The sequence below is a fragment of the Haliaeetus leucocephalus genome, unplaced genomic scaffold, assembly GCF_000737465.1.
Source record: "Haliaeetus leucocephalus isolate CR32 unplaced genomic scaffold, Haliaeetus_leucocephalus-4.0 Scaffold351, whole genome shotgun sequence".
Classification (NCBI taxonomy): Eukaryota; Metazoa; Chordata; class Aves; order Accipitriformes; family Accipitridae; genus Haliaeetus; species Haliaeetus leucocephalus.
In genome coordinates this window covers 6,696,388-6,711,331 of record NW_010972787.1, presented here as the reverse complement: position 1 = coordinate 6,711,331, position 14,944 = coordinate 6,696,388, and the positions used below count along the sequence as shown (strand labels likewise).

The window sequence follows — 14,944 nt, the reverse complement described above, 5'->3', positions numbered from 1 at the left end:
CGCAGAAGGGGGGGGGGGGGGGGGGGGGGAGAGGAACTGATAGAAAACCACTGATGCATCATTCATGTCCAACTTAACCTTAGCTTTATATCTTCTGATGGTGACTACTATTATTCTTTAAAGTATTGATGCTTGGTAAATCACTGTTTACATGTACATTAAGACAGCACATTTACGTGTTGTTTCTGCGATCTAAGCTAAACGTATGGAAATTTTTCTGTGCCAGATGGTAAGAAATCAAAACACTCATAAAAAGGAGTTGAGTCTTCTACTGCATTGCATATATCCTCAACAGGTTGTTAAATAGGAAAAAACAAGGAAAAAGGGATATAGACCAAAAAACTTGAAGATAACAATACACACAAGACAGATGCTGCACAGCAAATAATTCAAACACATGCTTAACTTGAGAATACATTTAATGTCTCAGTTGTTTTAACCTGGTTAATATATTTAATAAATAATGAATATAAACAAAACCTTCAGAATTAAATATTAGCACTCTCTCTGAAATGGAAAAGGATGCCTTATAAGCTTAAATTTAGTCCCTGGGAATTGATATCACATCAGGGTGTTTCCACCTCCCTCACTACTAGTGGCAGGAAAAATTTTTGTTCTGACTGCACTCAGTACTCCATGTCAGGAACAGCTTGCCACCAGCAGCCCTCCTAGGAAACCTGAGTACTATTTAACTCAATTTTTGTCAAGACTGCTATAAAATATAAACATTTACTAGGTGATACCTCTTCCCTTTTAAAACCTGGAAACAGTGAACAATATCTAGGAAAAGATGACCAGGAGGTGAATTCTCTAAACAAAGGTAAGAACTGCAGAATGCCATGAAAAGAAAAATTTACAGATCAAGATTTCTCCTTCCAGTAACATCCATGTCAGATAATCTTCACAGTGGGACCAAGGAAGTGATAAATCATCTACAGGGAAAGGATGATTCCTTTTACTCATATAAAATTCAGAATATTCAAAGTATGCTGTGAAAACACAGGCCACAATGGAGGTTTTCATGTACTGCTTGGAGGAAGTGTAGTCTCACAGTTCCTCCTGGGGAATAATCCTAAACCTACACACAGAGAAAACTAATCAGCTTGCATTGCCCTGAAGAGAACATATGGAGTGGACTGAAAAGCGAGACCATTCACCACAGCCATCAGTATAAAACTTCTTATATCCTTACTATATGTACTGTCAGTAAAAACAGATTATTAATTACCAGAAGCTTACCAAACTTTTATCCTCTGCATAAAGACCTGAGTTGCAGGAAGGAGAGGGGCATTCCAAGCCACATCTTTTAGTTAAAGTGGGTGTAAGAGAGAGATTTCTTCGTAGCAAATTCATCAATTTACTTTCTGCATCAGAGCAAAAGGAGGCCACATTCTGTAAAGGAGAACAGTTTACAATGCAGAATAGTCATTTTTCAAATTGTCTAAGTACTATATGCTCACAAACAAAGTATTTAAGACTTTGTTTTCTCATCATAATCCCACCAGAAGTTTAGTTTCTATCAAACCAGCAACTCAGAAGACTGCTGCACTTCCTGTGGAGAGAAATACCATACCTTCCTTTTATTGTTAACAAGAAAAATATCCTTTTGTATTTAAACTTATTTTTCAGTAAAAAGTGAGAATGCATGACCAAGTGAAGTGAGAATGCTATTTAGAACAGCTAGAAAATTGAAATAATAAATAAATGAAATAAACAGTCTGATACTGAGTATGTTCAGCTAAGCAAGACAGTAAATTTCAATTTTTAAAAGGCTAGAGCCAAACTGTCCACGACAGATTCCTTATTGTCAGGTACAATATTTTTTGCTAGCCAGAGAAGATTGTGGTACATCCTAAAGACAGTGATGGCTGAGCTGAATTAAAAAGAAAAAAAAAAAAATCAAAAGACATTCAAGAGGTGATATGTAGAGCCCTCTAGGAAAAATGCATTAACACCTTAATCCACCTCCCAGAAGAATGTAACACAGCAGTAACTAAATCATTAAACTAAAAATCTACCGATTTACCTCTATTGTACTTCTCAGTTCATTAACCTTCTCTTGAAGATAGGTTTCCTTTGGACTGGCTGAGAATACAGAAAGATCTCCAGCCAAGAGCATAGGAATTTCTGATCTGAATTCAGACTGCCACTGAAGGTTGCTTGCAGAAATGAACGAACAGCGGACAACTATATCTTCAATAGCAAAATGTCTGAGATCTGTCCAGATCTTTACTGCCACTAAATTATAGCTTTCATCAGATAAGTACACCATAGTAGTGAAACCTAAAAGCAAGAAAAAAAGTCTGAATTAAACCTTAAATCTTTAAGTAAAGGTTGATTACTGCAATTTGTATCTATTAAAAAGTTATACACATCTTGAAAGAGAATTGATAAATGTAACATGGCAGCCATGTTTCATGCTTCATTCATATTCTATACTATCTCCCTACCGATTACAGAAAACAACTCAAAGGCTGTGTTCCAGTGCTTAAAAAACAATATTCCTATGGTGCTTTTCCTTTTTATTCAGATTATCCACCTGTCCCTACCCACGAGCTCCAGTGCCTGCGTTCCATTCATTCCGTGACACTGTACACAAAAGAGGGATCTCATGTACACGCACAGTGGTACTTCTGCAGATGCTGAACACAGACATGAGAACCTACATCCACCATTCATGGAAAAAAATAAAGAAAAGCTTCTCTTGAGCTTAGATCCTCCCTTACTAAATTCTTCCTGAGCTAATAAGCAAAGACAGTTTTTCTTCAGGAAAACAGAATTATCTGCCAGCATATCAGAGTGATGGGCTATATTAGCAGGTTTTTACAGGCCTGAGATGCACCTACAACACCAAGATCATTTTGACTTTTAAAATAAAAAATTTGGCACTTATTCAATGGGAGTAGATGAATGTGGTCCACAACATACCTGTTCTGCTAACAGAAACTACAACTCCGACTAAATCAACTTCAGCACATGGTGGCTGAAAAGAAGGATCTGACAAACTGGTGAATTTTAGAGCCTTTCTTGGAAGGAAAATCTGTACCAGCATCTCTTGAGATACCTGAAGAAACACAAAATTTTTTAGTATTTACATCACACTTACATAGACTGTGATACATTTTAATAATATATCTTTATGCACTTAAAGCACTTACTGATAGTTGTAGATACTGAGTTTTCTTTGTTGCTGTTAATTGTATGTTAGTTGAGTCTGATCTTCCTTTGGACTGTGATGTTGACAGCTGGTAGATTCTGTACCGACTGCCTTCCTTTAACAACGAACAAACATCTAGCAGTGGACGCCAGATACTCAGTATCACTCCTAACAATACCAGATTAAGATATATTAGCTGTGCAATTCTAATTTGAAGGCTTTTGAACAAAATAAATCCACAACACTCCCTCCCACCCCAAAGCCCTAAACCAAAACCCAAATAAAACTGGAAGTATTAACATGCAAGCTAGAATGCTGTTGGGAAACTTCAAATCTACCTGCTATGTTGGCCAGTTACCTTGTTTAGATAAAAGTTATTTATAATTTCCCAAGTACTAACCTTTATGTTTTTCTTGCTTTCTGTAGTCTACCACACATAGTTTCCATACAGTAGACACATCTCTTTTGGAACAACCATTTTCTTCCTGTACTGCCGACTCTAAAGCTTTCTTGAATTCTTCCTGTATCTGAGTTTGCTTTTTATCGTTCATCAACTGCCTGTGAGCATTCAAAGCTTTTAACTGGTCTTCACTAAGATATCCCTGTAACCAAGAGAAAACATATTTAGTATCTTTTTTATTAATTAAAAAAATCCTGTCAAGATTTTTAGATAGCCTCTTTCTTAAGTGTTTGTCTGTTACAAGAAATCTGTTGTTCAACTGATACATTACTAGGACTCGAAATGAGGTATGTTAACACAACAGGAGTCAGTAGTCTTGACTAGTACTCAGCTGGCGCTGCGTTGTCCAAGTATTACATTACATGCAGTTCTTATTAGTGAGAAGCCTGCTTAAGAGTGCATAACTAAGGTGAATATTTAATATAACAGACATGCTTGCTTGTTTCATAAGAAAGAAGAAATATTAGAAAAAAATTCTGTAAGAAGAAAGAGTTGCGCCTCTCAGCAGGCTGCTATCTCTGAGCTGACAGTGATTTACACTAAAATGCATCAGGAGTGTTACCTTTCTGACCAAGCCTTCAAGATCCAGATGCCTTTAAGTGTAGCACCACAGATATGCATAACATTTTATCAAATAAAGTCACAGATCGCACGGCTTTATGACAGTCAGGGACCCTGACTTGCAAAAAGCGAGGCATGTATTTAATTTTTAACAACTGGCAGGGACTAATCACCTGCATCTTTATTAATAAAGGCATAAATACTTAAAAGTTGTGATTGAACTGGAACAATGACAATATAATAATTCAAATACTTCAGTGAACAACATGCACGAATAAGTGTGTGAAACTCAAGGCTTACGAGATGCATTTAGTTTTCATATATGCAAAACAAAGAAAAGTAATAAAATTACAAGTAACATTAACTTTTAATTGTGCTATATCCTGGATTTTTATGTCAAGAAAAAATAGCATTCTGTTTTGCAATCCAAGATATTATTAATCTATGTCAACAAGCCTTCATTAAAATATTTTCAAAATTTTTAATCTTAATTTACTTAACAATAAGCATGCTGTAGAAAATCTCAAAAGGCAGCAAAAAAAAAAAAGTAATTTAATGGCTGATTTTAGCATGAGGTAGGAAATAGTAAATTATTCCACAAGCATTTCAAAATTAGCGCCGTAGGATCTACAGTTACCTCCATATAACCAGGATCAGATGCATTCTGAATTGCTTCATAAAGTTCTGCACCATCTTGCAAATTATGGATTTGCTGCCTTGTGACTATGCGTGACCTTGGTGTTCTTCTGCTAGTTCTCTCTGTTGAAAAAAAGCCATTATGTTGAGTACAACCAATACACTTTAAAAGTGAAAGAAAAAATAATTATGTAAGAAGCATGGTAGTACTTAGGCTTTGCCAGAATAAAAATACAAAACAGTTGTATATAGGAACCGATATATATATGTGTGTGTGTATATATATTAGGAAAATACAAGCAGTAAAAAATCTCATTCATTTAAATACAACATAGATTAGACTATTATACAAACTTTGGGGAAGCCAGTATCAGTGTCTGCACTTAGGAGAGCATGGGAGACTTGATGGGCTGCCATGAAACATCATCGATACTTGACCATGTTTTCTGTATGTCTGTCACTTCCTCTTCCTCTCATACAGCAGAAGAGTAGAAAAGTCTCAAACATACCAAGATCTGGGACAACAGGTCACCACAGGCCTGCACACAAAGCCTCCTTAGGACACCAGCTAAAAGCCAAGTTAACTTCATTACATTAAACTATTACCCTCTTTTTAGAGAATCATTTTGCTGCTAGCATTTTGATGAATTCCTTCAGTGTAGTAGACTCCAGTACAAAGAAGTTTACCAGTCGAACATAAAACAACACAATGAGGTGATTGATATGTGGAAGTTCATATCAATGAAGTTAAGAATTACAAAGCAATCTCCAATTTCAACTAAGAATTCAGTGGTGGGTTGCTTTGGTTTGGGTTTTTTTGGTTTTGGTTTTTTTTTTTTTTAGAGTATGGCTTTATTTGCCTTTTCCTTGTTACTTGCGAAGGACTCCAGGTTCTAAGCAAGCAGTTAGAGAACATCTCAGTGTTACAGATCACCATGAGAAAGCTTTATGGAAAGGGAGAGGCTATCTGGGTTGTAGATACAACCCTGTGAAATGTGAACTGCACAGGCTACTGTTAGTGAGGGAATCCTACCTGTTCTTGGGGAAAAAACAAACCAAAACACACCACCAAATCGAAACCAACAAAAAACTCCTCCCAAAAAACAGACCAGAGTATCAAGGAAGCTGGAATCCATAATCAGTGTGGCAAGAATCCTAATACCCTTCCTCATTCCAGTTTAGCGGAGTCAAACCTAAGGGGAAGCAAACATAGTTCTGGTGCAGCAGTGAGCTTTGTGAAGCTGTAGCAATCAGCAGCCAGTGGTGGCACTTAACAGCAACAGCAGACCCAAAACTACTGCTAGAAATCACAGGCAGAGGTGTGCCGTGTCATCCCATTACAGAATCAGAAAATGGTTGAAATTGGAAGGGACCTCTGGAGGTCATCTTGGCCAATCCTTCTGCTCAAGCAGGGTCACCTACAGCAGGCTGCCCAAGACCATGTCCAGTGATCTTTCAGATATCTCCAACACAGCCTCCCTAGGCAACACTGTTGGTCACCCTCACAATGACAAAGTCTTTCCTGATGTCCTCCTGTGTTTCAGTTTGTGCCCATTGCCTCTGGTCCTGTCATTGGGCACCACTGAGAAGAGCCTGGCTCCACCTTCTTTGCACCCTCCCTTCAGCTATTTATGTACATCATTGATCAGATCCCCCTGAGCCTTGCTCTTCTCCAGGCTGAACAGTCCCAGCTCTCAGCATTTCCTACTATGTCAGATCCCTTAAGCATCATCATGGCCCTTTGTTGGACTCTCTCCAGTATGTCCATGTCTCTCTTGTACTGGGGAGCCCAGAACTAGACACAGTATAGGTGGCCTTACCAATACTAAACAGAGAGGAAAGATCACCTCCTTAGGCCTTCTGGCAAGACTCCTCAACTTGTCCACCAGGACCCCCAGGGCTTTTTCTGCAAAGCTGCTTTCCAGCTGGGCGGCCCCAGGCATGTACTGGTGAATGGGACTATTCCTCCCCAGGTGCAAGATTTGCACTTCCCTTTGTTGAACTTCATGAGGTTCTCGTCAGCCCATTTCTCCAGCCTGCTGAGGTCCCTCCGGATGGCAGCACAATCCTCTGGTGTATCAGTCACTCATCCTAATTTTGTATCATCAGCAAACCAGCTGACAGTACACTCTGCCCCATCATCCAGATTATTAACAAAGACGTTAAAACAGGACTGGGCTCAGTGCTGATCCCTGGAGTACACTGCTACTTACTGGCCTCCAAATAGACTTTGTGCCACTGATCACCACCCTCTCAGTCCAACTGTTCAGCCAGTTTTCAAGCCACCTGTCTGCTCATCTAGCCCATGCTTCATCAGCTTCTCTATGAGGATCTTAAGGGAGACAGTGTCAAAAGCCTTACTGAAGTCAAGACAATATGCACTGCTCTTGCCTCATCTACCCAAGCCAGTAATTTCGTCACAGAAGGTTTTCAGGTTAGTCAAACATGACTGCCCCTTGGTGAGTCCCTGCTGACTACTCCCAATCACCCCCTGAAAATGGTTTCCAGGATTAGTTGTTCCATCACCTTCTCAGGGATCAAGGTAAGGCTGACTGGCCTGTAGTTCACCCTCTGAGTCCTCCTTCCTGTCCTTTTTGAAGGCAGGAGACACATTTGCTTTCCACCAGTCTTCAGGTACCTCTACCAATCACCATGATCATTCAAACAGGACCGAAAGCAGCCTCACAAAGACATCAGCCAGGTCCTTCAGCACTTGTGGGTTCATCCCATCACTGACCATCGACTTATGTATGTCCAGTTTGCTTAAGTATTTTCTAATTTGATCCTCTTCCACCAAGGTTATGTATTCCTTGCTCTAGACTTTACCCTGGACTCCTGGGATTGCTGAAGGCTGGTATTGCTAGTTAAGGCTGAGGTGAAAAAGGCATCCAGTAACTCAGCCTTCTCCACATCCTGTGTCACCAGGGTCCATTTAGTGGCTCCACTGACCTCAGTACCTCCAAAGTCCTGCAATGTTTGTTTGGAAAGATGCTCAGTCTTGGTATTCAGGTCTACTGAGATACATCCTAAGCAGCACTCACCTCTGGGTGAAATATTACAGTGTCAGGTCTTTGAAGAGAGTGGAATTAACAATTCTACAACTTTGTGGCACTTCCCTGACCATCATCTCAATGTTAATTTTTTAGTAGCCTGGCTACCAACACGTTCAGGGAGAGTTTTCTAGATAGCTGCAAAGCCAAGCAAATAAGTATATAACTGTTTTGTACTGAAAGGTCTTTACATAGGAAGTAAAGACATACATACACAGGAAGTAAAAAACCTAAAACAATACAACACAAAACCACCAACAACAAAGAAAACGACCCAACACCCTATCTTCTGCTTCTCTATCACCAGAGAAGTTTTTGCCAGTTTCTTTAAACTCTTCTGTAGATGCCAAAAAAGTTTTTGTGTTCTTATTACATGTTCTGAAACAATGAAAGCTTTACCTTCATGCTTTTCATATTCTGCTTGGATTTTTGCAAACAGAGCTTCCAGTTTCTTTTGTTGATCCTCTGCATGCTTGGCAGCTTCCCTTTCTTCAGCTCGGCTGTTACGAAACACATACGAACCAGCTGATGTCTTTTCCACCCACTGAAATAAAAAGATTCAAAAACAAAACCCAGACTATTTTTAATTTTTAACCTCATCTAGCTTCCTTCTAATACTTACTGTTACGCAAAAATGCTTTAAAAAAAGAACAGGCAGTAGATCATAAGTTCTTTCAGTATAATAGATAAAAGGCAAAACCCCACAGCATTGGTTGGTAAATCTTCATTTTAAAGATACACAGACAGAATGGAGCAGTAGTCAAAACTGCATGATTTAACATCTGAAGAAACCATAGTTTACAGTAGTAATAGGTATCAATGATGTAATTTAGAAGATAGTTGGATCCCACTGGTAGATACATTAAGATACAAACCATCAAACTCGATGCTTAAAAATATACCAGAACTGCATTCTATCCAGTTTGTCTTTCCACATCAACTGTACTGTCTGTTTTAACACGCTAGATTAGAGGCTGTAAAAGAACTATGACGTTGTTCTGCAGATGCTCTTAAACTTTTTCTGTCTGAAATGGTTCCATAGGACTACAGCCTTGTCCACAACCCTGCCAGAACTGGCTTGCCTGATTTGAAGAGATAGGTGAGCCAAACAAAAAGGTCACTGCCGCTGAAAGTGATCCCTTCCCTTCCTCTTTACTGCAAAGTCCCATCTTCTCCCTTGCACTAGCTTTAGCAGATATCTGACCTCAGACCACATCAGTTTTTTCAATAGACAGCAGTTTGTTGCACCTTTTTTTTATTATTATTACTAGTTAGTTACTTACTCCTGATTTAGTGAATTATATTAGCTAAGCAACAGGATCAGGTGAGCTCCAGGTTTAGCATAGAGAAGCAGCAAGAGAGTACAGTGAGAGCAGGATGAGGAAGGGTTGAAGGACTAATCCTTATGAGGCAGTGAATTGTTGAAATAGGCTCTGCCTGCCTCATCAACTGCATGCCATGTATTTCCTGCACTATTCACAGTTTGACATCTTTAATTAGGGTTACTATGATTCCTACACTCCTTGATTCTTGCGGTGAAAGGAGACAGACAGCCCAAGTCTTCCTATCATTTTGGTATGTTTGAGCAAGAGTCTCAGTGTTGTAAAAAAAAAAAAAAAAAAAAAAAAAAAACCCAAAGAAAACCCCTACATCAGCACATCAATCTCTTGATACAGTCAGATACAAAACACCACTTTCCTCCTCAGCCTGGAAGCCACTTACTATGATGTGGTTACAGACTACAGCCCCCTTTCTGGGACCTAAATAAATGTTAGTTCTATCAGGCTGTTCACATAGTTAAGTGCTGCAATTTCCTCCATTAAAGTAATGATCTAAATACCAAAGTAATGATCCAAACCAAATATTGCTATTACCTTTGCAGAATTCATTCTACATCAACCAACAGTAATACAACACTTTAGAAAGAAAGCAATGAAAAAAATAACCCCTATGTGTACACGCCAAGTATAATATACTCTGAGAAAAGTTAACAAAATCTGAAAGTTGTATCCTGGTTAAACTGTTAACACTAAGAGGATTGATTACTAAAAAAGAATATTGTTTCTTTTTGTAGTCAGTATTGTTACAAAAGCAAGCAGTTACAGCAAAGTCTGACCACATTTAAAATGTCTGGATATCAAGTGGTATTTAAAAGATCTTCATTCTATTTTACACCATAATCACACTGTATTTTCAATAATATTTTTACATAATAGATCTTACACAATATAGCCAGCTACATGTAAGAAAAAGTAATCTTGCTAATGGTTATAAATATTTAACTTCTTTGCAGGGATATGTATGTTAATAATAGAAAAAGTTGGCTTTCACTTCTACTTGGAGTTGAAACTGTCAATTTTTTTTCTCCTTCAAAACAAGCGCTGCGCTTTAGATTACAGAACTGAAATTCAATTATCTCTGGCTTTTTGAAGCTGAAAACAAAGCCAACAAGAAGATACTGAGCGCAAACTCAAATTCTTCTTACAGCAGGGTACTCCAGTCTTGAAATATTAAATACAGGCACGCTGCAAGAACCACTCCTGTTCATTTTACACAAAATGGTACCTTTTCTTAAATTTTTTAGCTCTCTATATTATGTCTGATTTGAGGAATGACACAGCAATTAACTAATATAATTTAGATTTCATAGAACCTGTTAGATTCATAAAATACTTATACCATACCTGAATAGGGTAAGTTCTTTGAATAACTACATCAATACACCCCACTGCACCACCCTCACTGTAAAGCGATGACAAAGGCAAAGGAAAAGGTCTGGGATCCCGATGAAATCCTAGTTTTGCATGCCATCGTGCACATCGAGTGCTGTTTGCTGAAATCTGAACAAGTTAAATGTTGAATGATAAACTGTCACTGGTAGGTCAAAAAGATATCCAACTTATTACATCTAGAGGAAAGACTATTTTCACGCTGACCTCACTAAGAATATCTCATTTTTGCATCTGAACGTATTACGTTTTAATTTCAAGTTTTCTTTTCACATTGAAAATGTATTTTACACAGGAACTAAAAATTTGACGAGTTAAAATTCTCTAGGAAATGAGCATCTATAAGACAAGCCATTGCTTTATACCAAAGGAGCAAAATTTTTATGCTGAAACTTCACCCAGTACTTTAATCATGCTCAAACAAGTCAAGATCCTCCCCCCCAGGCCCACCCTCTCACAACCTGTTTTTGACCCCCTATTCTTCCTCCAACTTCCATATTGTTTGTGATGGATAAATACTTTTTGTAACTTGGTGCTCAACCAAATTAAGGAGCAGGAACTGTCAAAACACACAGCAAAATTCGGCAGAATTTTATAGTATAAACTTCTCTTCCAACCCTATTGAATAGCATCAGCTACCTTCTGTCATGTCTTACAAATCTGGTTATAAAACTTCAACAAAACTTTGTCTGTTTGTAAAGCCCTGACAAAACTTTTTGTTTACAAAACGTGGCCCAACTAAATAGCACCTATCACATCTCTCAGTCACATCCAATCAAGCTGAACTAATATAATATTTTGTTTTACCTTTAACATCAGGGAATCTGGGGCTTCCAGTGGCGTACATCCATTTTGAGAGCCAACAAGTTCTGCTCCGTGCACTACGATCTTCTGACCAACTGTCAGCCGCCTTCTATGTAAGAAAGCTTTGAGAGGTGGATCCAGAAGAGCTCTAATCCCATACCAGCCATCAGTAACTTCAATTATTGCTGCTGCTTTTTTACTTTCCACATTCCTATTGCTACTGCTAGGAGATACAACGGTGTTTAGCGATATGATTTTAGAAACACACAGTACAAGTGTTTTACCTGCCGCATCATCTCTTTCTGTTATTTTTTTGATTGCTGATCGTTTACTCTTATCTACTTCCAAATCATACCTACAAAAAAAGAATTAATGATGCTGTATTATAGCAAACAAAATCCATCACATTGTTTTTCCTTAAAAACAATTGTAGCAAACTATTGCTTAATCAATCTATATGATTAAGTACCACTGTAGCAAAGCAAATGTTATCTACATTTTTGCAAATAACATGCACTACATTTTTTATACTGGTATGCATAAGTTTAACAATATAAGCATTCCGATAAACCATAAGGTAGAGGTGCTTATTTTATAATATTATGAACTAGAAAGCACACAGTATCACAAATTGCAACTCCAAATACATTGCTATACACGTACCTATATTTCAACTGGAACAGCACTGTTTCTGGTGTCAAACATCTGCTAGCAAATTCATGTGGAAAAGACACTTCCATGGCTGCCAATTTCCATACAATCCACCTATAGTGATTGTAAACCCAGGACTCTGTTATTAGCTTGGGATCCACACCAGGAGTATCACAGAGGGCTCTGCAGATAAATTGTTAATAAATTAACCTGAAATCCACTGTAAGTTTTCACTTGTCTATTTTTCCCTAGCATTGTATTCAGTGTATGTACATAGGCAACATTAACAAAGGAATATTTATTACAGTGAAAACAGGAAGGTTACATTCCATAGCTTGATCTGGTTATTCTCTGAATATTAAAGTTTTGTCCTCATGCACTTTGGCAGCATGCATGTGCATACTTGCGTGTGTTCCTGAAATGGAGACTTTTAACCTTAGCAGTAGCTCCAGGGGCATGCTCTGGCTGCTTCATGCAGCTATGCACATAGCATAGAGGGTCAGAGGTGTGCTCTATGCCCTTTCAGCCCTGGAATTTCCCCTGCTTGCTTGATGAGTTCATTACAATCCATCCCCCTCTACGTCACAGTTTCTAGAGTTGTGGTTTGGGTGGTTTTGTTTTTTTTTTTAAGCATGCATGAGGACAACACATTTCAAAGGTCTTCCAGTTGCTACTAAAGAACTTTCTTCTCTCCATCGAGTGACTGCTGAAATGGACTTTCATTCTGTGTTCGAGTCCAAGCTGTACCACCATGACCTGCATGACTTGGGTTGGAAACATCTGGTTTTTCCAGCTCTCAGAGTCATTAAAGGAGGAGAGAAAGAATTAGACCAGAAAATCAAATAGCTGAGCCATTAGACTGATTAGAACACAAGTTAAGTCCTATCAAAAAGTCAATTTCCCGCTTGTCAGAAAGCCTCAAGAAGATTTTAAGGAACTATATCTCAGTTGAATGAGGAAAAGAAACGATTTAAAAGCCAAAAAGTCATATACAGGAAGATAAGGAGCAGGCATGACTATCAAATTAATTATTACTACATTAGAAGAGAGCAAAGCAATCTCAAGCTTTAGGAGATACTCTGTAATCTTTTGTGAAGGACAATGCAATTCAGGAGTTAAAGACAGAATTCTGTTCAAGATTAAGATCCTAAATACAGATGACTAAATGAAGGCATACATATTCTAGTTGATGGAAATCCAGTTAATATACTTAAAGGGATAAAAAGACTGATTCAGCTGACCAACCAGTAAGTATTTATTCTCAACTACATGCTTTAACATATAACAAGTCCAGAAAAGATAACTAAGGCAACCTCTTGGGGAAAAACCTCTACAAATTGCTTGAGAGGCTATCTGGTATTCAGGGTGAGATCAACACTGCCATCCAGAGCAGGTTCTGACACCAAAACCACCATGGTTATTCTGGGATATTTAGCAGCATGCTGGTGGTTTCTCTCTTCTGTTTCTGAAAAATGAATGTGGGGAAGGCCATATATCTAATGGCCTGACCACAGAAGCAGGAGAACATCTGAAAATGATTATTAAGACAAGCTGTCTCTGGAACAAGAAGTTAGACTGCCTAAAAAGTTGTTGGCACATCTAGCCGTAAGATGTTTTGTGCAAATACTTTAATACCTTTCCCATTCACAGGAAAATTGTGTTTAATTAATCAAGATTACCTCCAACATGTCTAAGCAGCAGACTGCAAATACAGTGATCCAGAGTTGGATGCATTGTTGCCAGAGATCTACTGTTTCTTGACAAAAACAACCTCAAACCTCGTGTTTCCTATTAATTTGAGTAGTGGCATTGCTTGTCAGCCTAGAAATAGGAATTTCATGTGAGAAAAGAATGACCAGCCTGCTTTCTAAAACGCATGCAACTCCAGAACACTGACATGTAGGCAAGAGGCCCTGCACAACAACTGCACATGGATCAACATCCCAGACAGTCTTTTATACATCTACCATAAATGCTTTGTAGGAACATACCATCTAGCAAGGTATATCCCCAAAACATTCAACAATTGTGTCACCGCTGGAGGGAAATGCAGAATCAGGGATGGTATCGCTAGTAGCAAAATACTTGCCAAATGGGTAGGAAACAGACAAGTAACAAGTTAGGTCAAGTTCTGCATATTCTGCCTCTGAGTGACTACATAAATGCATATGCCTACACATCCCATAGCTGCCCATGAAACAGTTGGGACATGCGATGCCACAGGGTGCAAAATGGAACTGTGGGAGGATTAGCTCTGCCTTACAGTATTTTGGAAAAAAAACCCAATCAATTTTAAGGACTGCTCTGAGACAAACTTGTTTTACTGTCAGAGAGACTCCAAAACTTCCAGAGCAGCATGCAGAAATTCTTAGAAGCCATTTCTAAACAAGTGAAAGACAAGACGGTGATTGGGAATGGCCAACATGGATTTACTAAGAGCAAATCATGCCTAACCAAACCAATTGATTACTGTGATGAAGTAACCGGTGCTGTGGGCAAGGGGAGGGCAGTGGATGCTGCATATGTTAGAAAGGACTTTGAAAATTTCTTACAGTCTCTGTAAGAATTGGTAAGATATGGGCTGGATAAGTAGATAAGGAGGATGGAAAATTGGCTGGACTGCTGAGCATAAAGAATTGTGATTGACTCCAGCAGGTGAGCAGTAACTAGTGGAACCTCTCAGATATCAACAGAGGGACCAATGTTGTTTAATGCCTTCATTAACAACCCAGATGATGACATGGAACACCCTTGCAGCAAGTTTACAGATGACACCAAATCTGGGGAAGTGGTTGATAAACTGAGGGGCAGGGTTGCTATTTAGAGGAACCTGGACAGGCTGGAGAAACAAGCTGGTGGGAATCTCATTAAATTCAACAAAAGCAAAGTCTTGCAC

General features: G+C 38.6%; 1 protein-coding gene across 1 annotated transcript in view; it reads right to left on the bottom strand.

The window, feature by feature from the left end:
• The window catches only part of BRCA2 (breast cancer 2, early onset), a 42,553-nt gene that overhangs the window by 1,315 nt on the left and 26,294 nt on the right, over positions 1-14,944 (bottom strand). Inside the window, exons 17-26 of the mRNA XM_010572718.1 lie at positions 12,061-12,231; positions 11,401-11,752; positions 10,549-10,704; positions 8,264-8,408; positions 4,816-4,937; positions 3,558-3,759; positions 3,159-3,325; positions 2,929-3,064; positions 2,027-2,283; positions 1,240-1,392 (exon numbers count right to left, since the gene is read on the bottom strand). Coding sequence (XP_010571020.1) covers positions 1,240-1,392; positions 2,027-2,283; positions 2,929-3,064; positions 3,159-3,325; positions 3,558-3,759; positions 4,816-4,937; positions 8,264-8,408; positions 10,549-10,704; positions 11,401-11,752; positions 12,061-12,231 — 1,861 coding nt within the window. The remainder of the gene's footprint in view (positions 1-1,239; positions 1,393-2,026; positions 2,284-2,928; positions 3,065-3,158; positions 3,326-3,557; positions 3,760-4,815; positions 4,938-8,263; positions 8,409-10,548; positions 10,705-11,400; positions 11,753-12,060; positions 12,232-14,944) is intronic.